The 16159-nt window shown below is 33.7% G+C and overlaps 2 protein-coding genes across 3 annotated transcripts; one reads left to right on the top strand and one right to left on the bottom strand.

Annotated features, from left to right (window-relative positions):
• Window positions 1-5145: 5145 nt before the first annotated feature.
• LOC147295664 (loganic acid O-methyltransferase-like) lies at window positions 5146-8983 on the top strand. The gene is made up of 3 exons (XM_086234355.1): window positions 5146-5256; window positions 7901-8566; window positions 8645-8983. Exons 1-3 carry the CDS (start codon window positions 5146-5148, stop codon window positions 8981-8983), a joined length of 1116 nt encoding a protein of 371 aa, XP_086090481.1.
• An 800-nt stretch (window positions 8984-9783) lies between these two features.
• On the bottom strand, window positions 9784-15860 carry LOC147295663 (RNA-dependent RNA polymerase 1-like). Of its 2 annotated transcripts, none has more exons than XM_086231814.1 (5): window positions 15689-15860; window positions 14400-14955; window positions 11889-13777; window positions 11166-11316; window positions 9784-10959 (listed from the first exon to the last, which is right to left on the bottom strand). In XM_086231814.1, exons 2-5 carry the CDS (start codon window positions 14910-14912, stop codon window positions 10114-10116), a joined length of 3399 nt encoding a protein of 1132 aa, XP_086087940.1. In that variant the 5' UTR covers window positions 14913-14955; window positions 15689-15860; the 3' UTR covers window positions 9784-10113. The 2 variants fall into 2 exon arrangements, with proteins under 2 accessions (XP_086087940.1, XP_086087941.1); XM_086231815.1 differs by having other exon boundaries at window positions 14400-14945.
• Window positions 15861-16159: the final 299 nt, after the last annotated feature.

The following is a 16159-nucleotide window of genomic DNA, read 5'->3' as shown; positions in this document are numbered from 1 at the left end:
ACACCTACATTATAATGAACCTACAAACAATTTTTAGTTGTAGTACTCTAAAGCTAACCAGTTAACAAGTTAATACGAAGCTAACCATGCTTTTGGGTTCACCACATCACTAATCTCATAATCCGAACCATTAATTATTTAGGCCCTATTTCAAAGATCATCATTGCAGAAAATTAATTAAATCGAAAATCATGTAGTCATCTAATTGAAATCAAATAAATAGACGATCAGTATTTTCGATAAAAGCATAGAAATAGTTGTTATTATAATCAAATGGCTAAATGACTTTCGATTTTAAAGATTTTTTACATGAATGATCTTTGAAGTAGGACCTAAAAAATAAACGGTTCAGATTTTGAAATTACATTGTGCAGTGGGCCCAACAGGGTGGTTAGTTTTGTATTAACTTACTAACTAGTTAGTTTTAGAACATTCTTGTATATATATATATATATATATATATATATGTCACACGCCTTAAATTAAGTATTTTAATGAATTTTTGGGATTCATTTTTTAGGAAAATTAAAGAATTAATGGCAATTAAAGAGTGACACAATTTGAAAACAAATATTAAGTACATAATGGCATAATTTGTTAATAGTAGAAATCTAATGGAATATTGTTATCCTACATGGAGCAGAATTTTAAATATGAGATTTAACTATTAAAACAAAGTAATGATATTAAACTCTAAAAAAATGCAATTTAATGGACTAATATCGAAATCACCCTAATTTTTTTTTATTATTTAATTTTTGATCCACCGGAGACATATTGCCATATTGGACTCAGGAGCAGGGCCTGGTCCGAAGGTAAGGCTTCACCTTGGCCCTTCTTTCGAATAAATGCCACACTCCATAAATGTCCTTTTTTATACCTTTTTTTCTCCTGAAGAAAAAGAAAAGTCTATAAAATTCATATTCAGACCCATAAGCAAAAAAAGAAAGCCCACTATCACTTTTTTATCTTTTCTTTAAGAGGACCTAATAAAGTTCTCTTTCAGTCTTTCTAACCCCAAAATTAAAATAAAAGCCCACTAATTCTAGGTTAGGTATCTCCCATCCCAGTGGATAGCCTCGATTTCAATTAAAAGGTAAAAAGGGATTGGGGAAACTTTGTGTCCCTCAAAACCTCATTACTATTCATATAGAATCTCTCTCAGTCGTTTGAACTAAGATTACACTGCTTTGTCGTTTTTATCGTTTAATTATATATTACATGCTTCTGTTTTGTCGTTTTTTTTTTGTTACACTAGTTTGCCGTTTCTTTTCTCACAACAAAATTGTGTCTAAATGCCCAAATATTTAGCAGTGGCCTTTTATCTTAGAAATGTTCAGAAACGGGGATCAGCGTGGATCGACTATTAAATTTGATTTAGCATCGATGATATCTATATATATACGTGAAGTTATATCATAAAAGATCATTACTATTAATAATGGATTACTCATCATATATTGTTCTTTCAATTTTTCATATGAAATTAACTAAACTGTATGGAGTCGCATAACCCATGATTCATATATATTATATTTATATATAGGCATGCAATAAGATTACTGTTTATTACTTAATTAGTTTAGACTTGTGCTTGTATGAGGCCCACTCTACTACGACCTACAAACATATAGGTAAAGCCATAGGCAGTATCTTTCATACGTGATTGTGTGAATGAAGTGTCATTGCATGTGCTTAAACGTGAGAGCAGCATCAAAAGATATATGTTCCAGAGTCCACACCTTCTGAATTCGCAACAATTGGACGCCTACTCTATAATAATATTTGCGAATCTTTTATCGATCTCCAACATTTTTAATTTATTAATTATTCCGTTAATTAGTGCTTCTTTTAGATCACAATTAACAACTACATGGTGTTAGGACCATTACTTACATAATTTCCCCTAAAGCTAATAAGCAATAGCCTTGATTCCCCACTTGAATTAATTTGCATATAGTGACATAATTAACAATTTCTTATCTTATATATATATATAGCTACTAGCTAGATGATGTAATTAAGGCTGAGCTCCCATAAAATTCAATAAATAAGCACTAACTAGCTACGAACAAATTATAGCTCAGGTACGTATAACCGTTTTAATCTCGAAAACTGATCAACCTTAAAATTAATTAATAAAAGGATGTTGACATGTTGTTATTCATTCCTTAAAGTCAACAAATCTGGACGTACTGATTCCTTAAAATATAGTTTGTGGTCTAGTGGTAATTTTCTTCTTAATGTTAAAAGATGTCTTAAATTCAAATTATCCCTTTCCAAAAAAAAAAAATAAAAAAAAAATAAAAAAAAATAATAATAATAATAAAACAACCTTGTTACTGCTTTCAAACCCCGTCAAAAGATGGTGTAAATTGAGACTAATGAGCTGGGATGTCTGGAAGAAAAAGGCTTTTTTTTTTGCTGTTCAGGTTGCAGGACATTTTGCATTCTTGGTGTGCATAAAAGGGACAAAAAATTATTCGATAATAAACTACGTGAAAAAAGATTTATTCATTTTTTCTTAGAGTAGGGTGGTCCTCAGCTCTCTGTCAATAGTAATGTAGGGATGATCATTGATCTGGCCACATTTATTTATATATTTAATTACGTACGTACACTTAAATTTGTTACATACTGAAAACTATTAAGTTAATATGTTAAATAATGCTTCGGTTCTAGATTAAAGCCGACGAAACCTAAAAGTGTTCCTCCTACTGTCCTACAGGATACATTTGAACAAATGTATTAATGAGAAAAACATTTTTTTAAAAAGGTACAAAGGTTCTAGTAATATATATAAAGTTCCATGCAAGTAACTTATTAATTTTCCAAGCTAGATTCTTCTGTCATAAAAAACAAGAAGAAAGGTCCGCCCATGTATAAATCATATTATCATGCATGTATATATGAGTGTATATATATGTCCACAAACACTCTCTGCATAATTAATTACAAGTTCTTCTGCAATTAGTGTGATATATATAAGTCCCTAGGTCCTCTCCTGCAGGACCACTGAATTCTTTTCTGATGTTTGTGTAAACCATGACTAAGTGACCCGTATTGTCACAATTAAATATCTGGTACATCTTTAAATAAATAAATAATTAATTAATATAACTTTGATAATTATCATTTTAATTTTAACTTATGCACCTGGCCGGTCCTGCTTATTCAATATTACATGCCAATGTCAGCTTTCATAAAAATTAAGGACCACAAAAAACGCTTCTGAATTGAAAGCAGTACATTAATTATATATATATAAATACGTATGTTGTTAGACATTTTTAATAGTTAAACTTTTTTTTGTTATATTAGCGGGAATTGAATTATTGACCTATCTTAATTATACCCATTATTTCAAACTCCCTCACCACCAATTGGGCTCAAATGGCATCATATATTGTCTGACATAATATCAAAGTTTTAATTTCATTAATTCATGTATTCAAAATCTCCAACTCTATCTCTAGTTATTTCTCTTTATATTTTTTACAATGTAGAATAACGCGTACATTATCTCTACCTCTATCTCTCTATGCGTGAGGAAGATCGAGTACCTCTTTGATATATTTTTGGCACAATCCCAGTTAGTTTGATAATAATTGGAGTATTAATCATAAAAGATCTTGAGAACGCTTTAATTATCGATCCTTAATGCTGCATAAGATAATTATTACTTAACTATATATATATCGACCAGGCCAACAGTACTAATAATCCATTGAAATGGTTTCAACTTAATTTCAACTCATTATCTAGCACTAGCATTGAAACGGACGCTTCCGCTTTCATATAGTATTAAGTAGCAATAATGTTAATTGTCCCACATTTGTATCTCACCTGATGTGTCATTACTTCACTGGAAGGCTAGGGTATTTCCTTTTTCTTTTTTAGGTTTTATTTTTTAATTTTTAGTGTCCAATGTATGAATGTCATGTAAAATGGTATGAAATTGTGGTATAAAAATGCGTTAAGTGTATATATATATACACACAAAAAGTCATTTTCCCATATATGACACATATACCATCATATATATAGACCGAGACACCAGCAAAGGAAACAGTGAAATACCCGTTAGATTGATGTATATGGATGGCCCCGCAAAAGATTTAATTACCCTACATAAGATTTCACGTAGATAATTTGTTTTATATTAGATCATCATCACTTGTTAATCTATATAGATTTTAATGTTTTTTATACTCATATAAAACATAAAAAAGATTACAAAAATGAATTTGTTTAAAACAAATTTTTAAAAAATTTCTTGGCAGTTTAGAGATCCATCAAGTAGGGTTTTTCAAAGAGGAGAGAGAGCGAAGAAAAAAAACAAAATATGAGTAGATCGATGCTGCCCTCCTATTAATTAGTCTTGCAAAGAATAAGTACATCGATATCATCCTATAAAATGAGTCTAAATGTATTTCAACTGATCGAGCATCAAATCTGGCCGTTATACTACGTTTAACATAATAAACAACTGATTTCGTGGAAGAATGTTTACAGACTAACATGGCCTATATGGTTTAGTTATTGTTCAGGCCTATATGGTAGAAATTTGATAAAAAGACTAACATTTTCGTTGATAATTGAATGAAAGTCTTTGCTATAATAACAAATCATATATACACATAAGTCAATTTTGTAATTAAAAATTTAAAACATACAATCAGATCGAAATTATATCCTAGCTAGCCTCAATTGTCCTAGCTAATTCCTGAATTGCATCATTATTTAATTAATCCGACAAATATATGACTGTTTTCCTGCCCAATGAGATTCTAATTAGCTAGATAGCTAGGGCATGATCAAAAGGATAAAAAAGTAGTTGATCGAAGTTGCATTGGTCAGTTTAAATTAACAGCTAGCCAGCCCAAGTCGGCCTTGGATCCATGTTAATTTTCCAATAGGAAAAATATCAATATTTTATCATAGTTAGGATTGATTAATTCATGTAAATTAAAGCATGCATATGTGGTGGTGCCACCACGTTACATGCCTATATCTCTCTCTTCTGATCTTCAGTTTTGTTCTATATATAGGAGTTAATGCCACACCCACTTCACAAATTAAAACCACTAATTACTTCACACACACAGACGGAAACTGGGTGCTACAGCCGAGTCCAGCTCCCACATGATGAATACCATTACCAACGGAGAAAATAGCACAAAAGCGGTAACAGGTAGTCTCCCAATGAACGCTGGAAATGGGACTTACAGCTACTCCAAGAACTCCTACTACCAGGTATCTTTCTAGTATTACATATATATATATATAGAGAAAATTACAGATTTAGTCCAGTTATTTTATACTTAGTTCAATTTTGATCCACAATCTTTTTTAAGTTCTGTTTTGGTCCACTAATTGTTTGACTTGTTCAATAAAGGTCCAGATTTATTTTCTCAAATTTGGCCTGCTTTTTACCCTATCAAATCTCACCCAAATTCAGCAAATATATACTTGTTTTAAAGCTATGCATTTCTTCTTTACAACCATATAAAGATCATTCAAATTGGAGTTCTAAAACTCAAGATAATTGACCCTAAAGTAGGGTACCCAAAACTGCCAATTTTTCAAATTTCACCAAATCTCAATTCTCTTAGATTATAATACTCCAAATTTGTTTTTATGACTAAGAAATGATGAAATATAACTTATACTTCAATTATAATTGAAGAAAACACAACCCAAAAGATTTAAAGTCACAAATCTGGACCTTTATTGAACAAATGAAACAATTAGTGGACCAAAACAGAACTTAAAAAAGATCGTGGACCAAAATTGAACTATGTATAAAATAAGTGGACCAAATCTGTAATTTCCTCTATATATATATATATACACACATTATATATCATCGGCCCATATATATATTAAGCATATGAATACGCAGACATATATGCCTAAAATTAATCATATTTGATACTGTACGGATTTCTGAAACATAATGTTTTATGTGCTAATATGATGGTTGTGTTCAAAGCAGCGCGGATTTCCTTGACGTTCCGAGTTAAGTATTTAACTTGAGTTTAAAATTTAATACTATAAAAATATATAATAGAAAATAATTAAATTAAAATTTTGAAGCTGCGTAATTTCCAACATAAATTAACATAAACACCATATCAACACCAAAAACATCAACTGAGGATTAGGAAATTACCACTTGTATATACTTATCTTGTGCATGTTACATATATATGATATCCAAGTTTAATTAATTTTGAGGTAGGAAATTAATAGGCCGGCATGTATCAACTTTGTGTCTATATATGCTGGTTGACTCGCGATCATATATGGTCATACATGAACTAATTAACCACGTACGCAATTAATTTTTCATGAATACCCCAAATATTAGAGCCCTCATGATCATGATCAAGTAAAGTCTCTCACACAAAAGTACCTAATATATGGGGCATAGAGAATCGAGTTCCACAGAGGGTGTAGCGTAAGGAGCTTAAATATTTTCCCTTTTTTTGTTTTTTTAAGATTAAGAATATTTTAATTTCCATTTTCCATTTGCATATATACATGGTCCCTGTAACTATAGTTTGACTAACTTTAGTGGAACCGTACTAAACGTAGCCAATTCAATATTTTAAGATTCTCTCTGAGAATTACCCCATCACACCCCTATTTATGGCCTATATATATTGTATGCCATATGCTACAAGCCTAGCTACACTACTTGCCATAATCCTGTGTCGTGCCTTTTATTTGTATTTTTTTTATTATTATGTCAAGGTTATCTTCGATCTCTTCTTAATTTCCTTCTATATATCTATTTTTCTGAAATGCATAGAAAAGGATAGAAGATAAGGATCAAAAAATTATTTCAGGAGTTTTTTTTTTTTTTTTTTTTTGTATTTTTAGCCAATATATATAAGCTCTCCATCCTACAATTAAGTGGGTTCTCCGGGAGAAATTATTCTGTATAACCGATATATTAACACGTGGTATAACCAGTCTATATGTTATAATATGAGTGAATGTTATTAATATTATACCCTACTAATATAAACACATCGTCCAATAATACCCTTACACGTTGAATTTGTTATATCACGTGGCGATATATCGGTTATACCCTATAATTTTCCGTTCTCCAGTAGCAATCCAATGTTTCAATATCAACAATAATATATACATATGGGTTATTTGGTTTCTTAATTTCTTAAAGATCGGATGCACCTCTAGCTATATGCTATTCCCACTAAGTTATTATAATGGAGTGGTGCTGGATGGACAAATAACAAAGAGGGGAGGCTACATATATTAATATATACTTCTTTTTGAGTTATTTTTAATTTATAGAATCTAATACTAAGTTATTATAATGGAGTGGTGCTGGATGGACAAATAACGAAGAGGGGGAGGCTACATATATTAATATACTTCTTTTTGAGTTATTTTTAATTTATAGAATCTAATACTAAGTTATTATAATGGAGTGGTGCTGGATGGACAAATAACAAAGAGGGGGAGGCTACATATATTAATATACTTCTTTTTGAGTTATTTTTTATTTATAGAATCTAATACTAAGTTATTATAATGGAGTGGTGCTGGATGGACAAATAACAAAGAGGGGGAGGCTACATATATTAATATACTTCTCTTTGAGTTATTTTTTATTTATTGAATCTAATTCTATTTCTATGCCACTTTAGATTAATAAGTATTACATACCAAATAATTTAGTTAATTAACTAACCAACTTCATACCAACTAATTATTGTTTTAGTAGTATTTCTCTATAAAATGTTAAGTTCGAATTTTGTTTCTCGAATGAAAAAATAAAAAAAAAATAAAAAACTAATGAACTTTGATCCTTAGGTATGTACCATATGAATTAGCTTATTTGTACCATGTTTCTCTTCTTTAGAAACGATCTCTAGACATTGAAAAAGAAAAAATCCTGGAGGTAATAGCCGAGAAGCTTGACATGAAAAACCTCTCCTCTGTTTCAAACACAATTCGTCTTACAGACTTGGGATGTGCAACTGGACCCAACACTTTTGTGAATATCCAAGAAATACTCGAAGCCATGAAACAAAAATACCAATCCCAATCATGCCCTGATGATCAAACCATGCCTGAATTCCAAGTCTTGTTTAACGATCTACTGTTGAATGACTTCAATACCCTCTTTACGTCTCTCCCACAAGACAGGCAATACTTTGTAGCTGGTGTCCCTGGTTCTTTTCACGATCGTTTATTCCCCACTTCCTCTATCCACTTTGTGCATACCTCATTTGCTATCCACTGGCTCTCTAAGTTGCCAGCAGAGTTGCAAAACAAAGACTCTCCGGCATGGAACAAGGGGAGGATTCACTACACAAATGCCCCACATCAAGTAATTGATGCTTATGCATCCCAATTTGCAGAGGACATGAGCAACTTTTTGAATGCCAGGGCTAAAGAGCTCGTGCCTGGAGGAATGATGGTGATGATCATGACAGGAAATTCCAAAGGGATGCCATATTCTCAACTCGCTACGGGTATGCTTTACGATTTTCTAGGGTCTAGCCTCGTAGATATGGCAACTGAGGTATGCTACTTCATTATTACGCAAATTTCACTTTTGGTCCATGTAGTTTGTTAATTTAATTTTTTTTATGCGCTGCAGGGATTAATTGATGAAGGTGAAGTGGACTCGTTCAACTTGCCTGTTTATGCAGCCTCTCCGGAGGAGATGGCGGGGCTGGTGGAGAAAAACGGGTGTTTCAGTATCGAGAGACTAGAGTTGTCGAACCCAGCAGTGTGGTTGAAAGGTCCCCTTGACATTCCTGCATGGGTCATGCATATAAGGGCTGCAATGGAGGCAATGTTTGTAAGACACTTTGGAAGTGAGGTTATGGATGACATGTTCGGGAGGTTGACTCAAAAACTTGTAGACCAAGCTGACCTAGTCAACTCAAGATGCCAAGAAAAAGTTCAGTTGTTTGTTGCTCTCAAGCGTAAATGATTCCCATTACACAAACTGGAATATTTCAATTCAAGATTCAAAAATGCAAAAAATAAAATAAAATAAAATTGGAATTCACCTTGGACTCCTTTTATTGTACTTTTATCAGTCTACTTATTTTAAGACTAGTTTGGACGCACACCTTGATCATTTATTAATAAATTATGGTGGACAGCAATTAGCAAATATATTATGGCTTAATATCTTGGGCATGGTGTACACATGTAGTCAATAGTTCAATGCTTTTGTTTAAATATTAATTGATGAGGACAGGCCAAAGATTTACCTACTTTTCTTGTTTACCAAATCTTAAATCAGACAGACAGACACCCTACAAAAGTTACAGGAATAAAAACAAAAAAAACCAGCTAATGATCATGTTAACCAGTTTCTTGCTCTGCTGGTTTTTCGGGGTTGTGTACAATTACTACTGGAAGTCCAACTATTTCAAAGATGCGGTTTTGTTCACTTTAAGGAAACAGATGACATTACTGTAACGGGGTAGTTGAAACTTGCGTTGTTGATTTGTTTATTTTGATATACATTGAATATTGTGGTCTGCCAATCTCCATGAGACCTCTTGTGAGTATATTATGAGAACGTGGTGATGAGGTCTCATTTATAAAGAATTATAGGTTTGCACCTTAATTTGTCATGATATTGCAGCGCAGTGACAGAAGTTTATATATAAAAAAATAAAAAAAAGGATGATGTTATTTGGACCACTACTTTATTCACTACTAAGATCCACCTCGCCTCTATTAGATGTTTATGCATACAGAACCACTTAAACTATAAAGTCCTATAAACCATATAATTGTCTCATTGATCAACAAGGAAATAAAAACACACACAAATCTTTCAAATCAGGGACATGAAGAGACATTAATAGAAGTTCCGTCCAAATCTAATAAGCTTGACGCGAAGTTGTTCATTCCTTGGGGTAAGGCAAGCTAACCAAAGACTAGCAACAATTGGTGAGCCTGTGCCCTCACCCAAAATCTTCTAAATTGGGTGCCACAAACAAGAAACAAACCAAACATTCATATATTATACAATCAGTACTTATAGTTTTCATCATAAGCATAGGCATTCACAATTGACTTGATCATCTTTGTTGAACTTTGTCATCAGCTCAAATGCAAGCCCCGACTGAACTGGCTGTTCAGTCGTTCCAGAGATGACATGTTTAGAGCCCTTCTGATACTTGCTTTATCCTTTTTGATGTGGACCAGCTTGTCGAAAACACACCATGGAAAGCTGATAAAATGGTCACGATTCAGCCCCTCGTTGTAGCAACCAAAATACTTAGGATGATATGTGACATGGTACCAAGCTGAAGCTTTTGCAAATACATCATCTGCTCCATAACTTGAATAAGTTCCCTTCTCATTGAACCAGCTCCTAGCTTCCTTCCTGAGTGACCTCACAGCCAAGTTTATAGATTCTGCATCCCGCCTCTTAGTGAAAGATTTTGACATTCTCAGAACACTCCCACTGAGTATTTCAGCCTCTGTCTTGATCCCATAATAGTCCAATAGATTTCCCAACCTATAATCATAATTGCCTTTGTGATAGAAAGCATCTTCAATGTAATCCTCATAACCATCGACTTCCATGTCAGGGTCGTAGGACTCTCTCGCCACTTTAGGAGTGAAAGATCTGATGGAGCTGTCATGGGGTGCAATGTCCTTCACCTCACGAAAAAGTTCTCCAATCACATTGTACGAAATATAGGTGGGTTTGTCAGGCTTTTCCATGAAATCTGGATATTCCTTGACATATAGATTTGGTGGTATTATAGCTGGTACCCCAGTTTTTGGAAAGTCGACCGCAATTGAAAATAGCTTTGCGAGCTCTAAACATGGATTGCTCATTGCTTCTGAACGTTCTCTGTCTGCAAAAACAGTGTGGGCATTGGCAATTATACCCAAGCTATCGTTGACTATGTAGTTTACAAAATACTCCTCAACTTCCTGCACCATAAGAAAATGAACATCAAGTAAACTGGATTTGTTCTTACCGTGCATGTGACAAAATAAAAACCCAGAAGACAGTGAACTAAAACAAAATCATTCGGCACTTGGACATCATATTTGCAATCTGAAGAAAAATAAAATCAAAATTAGATTTGAAGAAATTCCAAATTTCATACCGTAACATGATTATCCAAGAGTATTACCTCAATTGTGACATCATGATCCAATTCTACACTTGGTGCTGGGGTATAATCCATAGGTTGGATTTGCCTAGGAGGAATCAAATCAGGGTCCCAGCAAACAAAGTAGATATCTCCATCAAGATCACTTCCCGAACATTCATTTGGATGAGGTCTAAAATTATAAATTAGATTTCATCATCAAATCAAATGTTTATAAGAAAAATTTTCTAATCAATTATGCAGGGGAACCAAGAAAAAGGAGCACTTTGTTAGCAATTTAAGAAATTCCAAGAGCATCTACAAGAAAAACCAAGTTCTGCCAATTTTGAAATACTAAATATCTCTACAGATGGAGTAAATTATATCTCATCTTTTGCATATACCAAATGCATACAAAAATCAATACTGGTTTATCACGTGCTAAATAAATATCCATAGAGGCCGCATTACATGGACATATTGGTTCAGCTGTTCTAATCCCCATTTAGGACAAGCACTGCTATCAAATTGTTTAATTTTTACATTAGGGTAAGAAAGTTTCTATAAAGCACAATATATAATATGAAATACAAGTATCATTATACCGGTTTATGTATATGCATGCATGCTTCATGTTTGAACAGGCTACTTATTTTTCTTTTAAGAAAACATCAAATTTTTATTAATAAAAAACAACATAAGGAAGGGTATTTATAAATCAATTGAGGTCGCAATGTTGCAAAAGTACTAAAAGATGTGTCTTACCTTGATCCTTTTTGTGGAAAAACAACACAGTCCACCATATGGTGCAAAGCCGGCACATTCACAGCCCTTAAAACACGTACATCCCCAGGGTGTAAACAAGGGTTTTTTGCAACAACTACCTTTCTCTCAACAATGACAGTCTGGTTTGTTGCGCTGCCACCAAGTATGAAGGAATCATCAAAGAATTGCCTATGTCTGTTGCCGGAGAACTGCACAAACACCTGTCCATATTCTAAGGTTCTGCTTTCATCTAGACATCCCATCATCGCTCTTCCATCTGGAATAAAGATTCTTGTTTTGGTCCGCAATTCCAGTAACTTTGATGCCCGGAATGTTTGTAGCATCATTGAAATGAATGGTTCAGCATCAGGCTTGTAACCACACATGAGCAATTCCTTGATGATGTTAGTACTCTCTCCTGGAGACATCAAATCCAGAGCCTCTTGAGCCTTTAATGGGTCAGTCAATATAGCATCAAGTTGTTGTACAGCTACCCTTTGTTTTTTCAAGAAAACATGATCCTGAACTCCAAGGGTAGACAAAAGAGTTATCAACTGACGGTTCAGAAAACAAGGCTGAAACTTGGTACATGCTAGGACATCTAGACTTGTGTTACCACATTCATACTTGGACATGCTCTTCCTCAATGATAATTTCATTGATGAGGTTGGATCAACAGCCACCACGCCTTTATACCCACCATATCGAATCTGAAAGGCAGATGGAGTGCCTTTGTAGCCACATTTTAAGGCCACTTTCCTAGCAAAATCAGCAGATATTTTCCCAATACCATCAGAAAAGACATATTTGACTCCATCCCGATTAACCACTACATCAGGAATAACTTCAATTTCGTCTCTGCCAACATTTAAAGTTTCAGTGGACGAACCAAAGGATTGACCCAGCCTGGCAGCATACTTTGCCACATTCCTTATCTGGCGAAAATTCCCCATCCAGCCTCTTATTCTAGCAGCAGTATGTTCATGGGTTGAAGCAAACATCCACATAGAATTATCCCGCAACTGACTTGATGAAAATGCAAGAAATTCAAATTTCTTTTCACCAATTACTATGCCGTTTCTGAGAACAGAAAGAATCCTTTTGTAGATGCCAGTTTTCCTATCCTCATTTGCAGTAGAAGTACGTGGAGATAAATCTGTTGAATAAAGCTTATCCAGTTCCTCATCAATAAATGAAACACGAATAAAGTTATCAATATCATCTGGATAATTGCGTAGTACCCGATTTGACACATTAACCTCAGGACCACAAAAATACACTTTACATGGTGTTATTTGGACCCTGCGTACATATACCAACCCAGAATCTAAGGATATGACAGGTGATTTTGGAGGTTTCTTTGATGTGAGGTACTTCTTGTACTGCTCATTAAGCCACACTGAAGGTTCATAGCAGCTCTCTTTTAAATTATATAATTTCTCCAGGCAATAGTCAATGCAAGCAACATTTATTCTACGTGGATCAACCAACCTGTAAAAATTAACATCAAGTGTTGGCCCTAAAAGACACCCCTGCTGGACCAGCATATTTATTTTAAACAAGATAGCATATGGCAAATCAACACCTGGGGAACCAATAATGGGGACTAGGTCCTGGTTGCAAGAAAATGTAGATCCCCTCTCCAAGATTAATTTTCCTTCACTCTCTTTATAATAAGCAAAGTTTTCTCGAAAATCTGGAAGTTGGTCACCATAAGGAAGCTCCAAACATATTGACGAAGATTGGCCAATACAGCATGAAGGAGTGAAATCAGTTGACCGGACCCATTGGTCATCAGGGATATCCCTAAAATAGTTCAGATTAGGGTCTTCATATACTTGTCCTGAAGAGCGTACATCTTTCTCATATATCCGAGGAGCTCCATATACCTGATAATTGGACAATTAAATTCATTAAGAACCATTCAAGTAAAGAATGCACGAAAAAAAAAATTAATATTATTACTATGCACTAAGAGATAAGATAATATTTTTTTTCCAATTGCAGTTGCAAGCATGAAATGACTCAAATTATGGCAGTGAGAAACGAAACATGCTTGACAACAGTGAAATAATATCTGATTCTTTACTTCTTAGCCTATTAATGATAAGGGCCTATTTTCTATCTATATCAAAAGTACCTTATAACTTATAAGATATGAATAAAATATTTCATTAATTCATATTCTCAAATACAGAAAATATAATTAAAAAACTATAAAATTTCTTATTACCATCAAATTTTGAAAATGGAATTTCTCCTAAATATAGAGTAAGGATTACACTGTTAACCCTTAAAGCAAACAAACCTCAGTTTCTCCAGACAATGGTGTTTTGATGCTCATCAATTTACTCAAAATAAGAACACATATGAACAATGAGTAGCAAATTGATCATGTAGATGATGCAAAACTATCCAATCTTGAGCTGACAAAGGATTAGATGAATGCCAAGAATATTAGGAGAAAACACCAGTTGGATTCCAACATTAATTAAAAAATAGGTGAGCAACCTGAATCAGAAGATACTTAGTAGCAGTACGACTACGTGGACAATGCAACTCAATCTTCCAAATGTTTTCATAGGCCAGCTGAAGCCTATATACCGCACCATGATATGACAGATAAAAATGTAATTTCCGCATTCCAATCCCAAAGTCCACTGAAACATTCTCTGCTCTCCACAAAACAGCAAACTTTTTATCTGCAATCTGGCAGCCAAAATGCAATCCTATGTTTTGCAATCTATGCAAATAGGTTCTTGGCTTTGGTACAATATCATGTTCCATCTTTCGAGCATTCAAATAGGACTTCTTATACCACAGGCCTTTATTGGCCAAGGAGATAATCCAATCAGCATCTCTGGTGGAGGCAAACTGAACAATAGCATAATATCTTCCCCCTTTTTTGGGTTTTCTTAATTTAACAGCATAAACAGTTTCTTCTGTATGCTGCTCCAGAAATGCAGAAACTTCTTCTGCAGATACACCGGAAGGGAATCCATACAACTGTATTGTCTTACCCATCTTATTCGTGTGAGTTTCTTCACTGCATTTAGGCTGCAAATAACTGCATCAAGACAAGTAAAAGTGAATTTTGTAAGATACTGTATTGTGTATAGTAAGAAAAAGTATACAATTTGTTTTCAGTCAAAACATTCGAAGCTATTATGCAGCATCCCAAAGGTGGAATGTACTTGTAAAATTTTATGAAACTTCACAAATAAAAAACCAGAAAGTCTTTATAGAAAGGTATTATGCGATTGAAATTATTAGCTAAAAACAATTATGAACCTCATACCCTAAGCCATCCAAATTCATAATACATGCCATTATGGAACAACAAACAAACACATTTAAAAGATAAACAAGGTAATATACAACAACCTTCTAAATATATATATATATATATGATTCTTAGAAGATTGCCAAACAGGGAGATCAGAATGATAATTCTGCTCAATAAAAGGATGAAGAAAACCGTAAGAGAAAAAATAGTCTTTTTTGCACTAGCAGTCGAGAGCAAGATACCCACTTGCTAAGAATGCACACCAAGTAAAGCTCTTCATTGAAGAAAACTAATCACACACCAACAAAAATTATACCATCAAAAACTCAGCAAATCAATTGATACCCCCAAAGCCAGAGGCTATCAAAAAAAATCAAAACGGATAAAAAGAACAAAAAATTGCAGAAAAATTTATTTCACATTGCTCCAATGATGCAGGAAACGAACAAAACAAAGACTGATCAGAGAAAGCCAAAAGAACAGCAAAAGAACAAGAAAGAGAGAGAGAAGAAACCTTAGATGCTGAACAGAGAAAGTGTAGAGACGTCCCTGAGACCTTCAAGTTAAAATAAAACCACAGCCAAGTTCATGATCAAACACAGAGACTCTTGGTCGTCAATTCCTAGTCAATCTCACTACTGGCTAATGGCTATTGCGCACACACATATGTTCTTTTCTTTGCTTTTTTTTATTGTGATCAATCATATATTCTTTTTCTTTTTCAATAAATGAAGCAAATATATATTCCAATGATGAATAAAGGTTATGATTCCCTACTTCGCATGTACTTTCCCTTAAAATACTTCTCATGAATTGATGACGTGTGCAACTGACGTTTGAACCCACGCCAGACCTACCCCACAAAAAATTTGGTGAATTTAAAACTCCAATGAACTCTTTAATAAAACTAAATCTATTTAATTAAATTAAGGGTTAAATATAAAAATGGTGGTATGAGAATGATGCATAATTATTTTCGTATCGG

This window comes from Dryas octopetala, chromosome 2, assembly GCF_963921425.1.
Source record: "Dryas octopetala chromosome 2, drDryOcto1.1, whole genome shotgun sequence".
NCBI classification, from domain to species: Eukaryota; Viridiplantae; Streptophyta; class Magnoliopsida; order Rosales; family Rosaceae; genus Dryas; species Dryas octopetala.
Note: the sequence above shows the minus strand (reverse complement) of the source record. Positions and strands in the feature narration are given on the sequence as shown.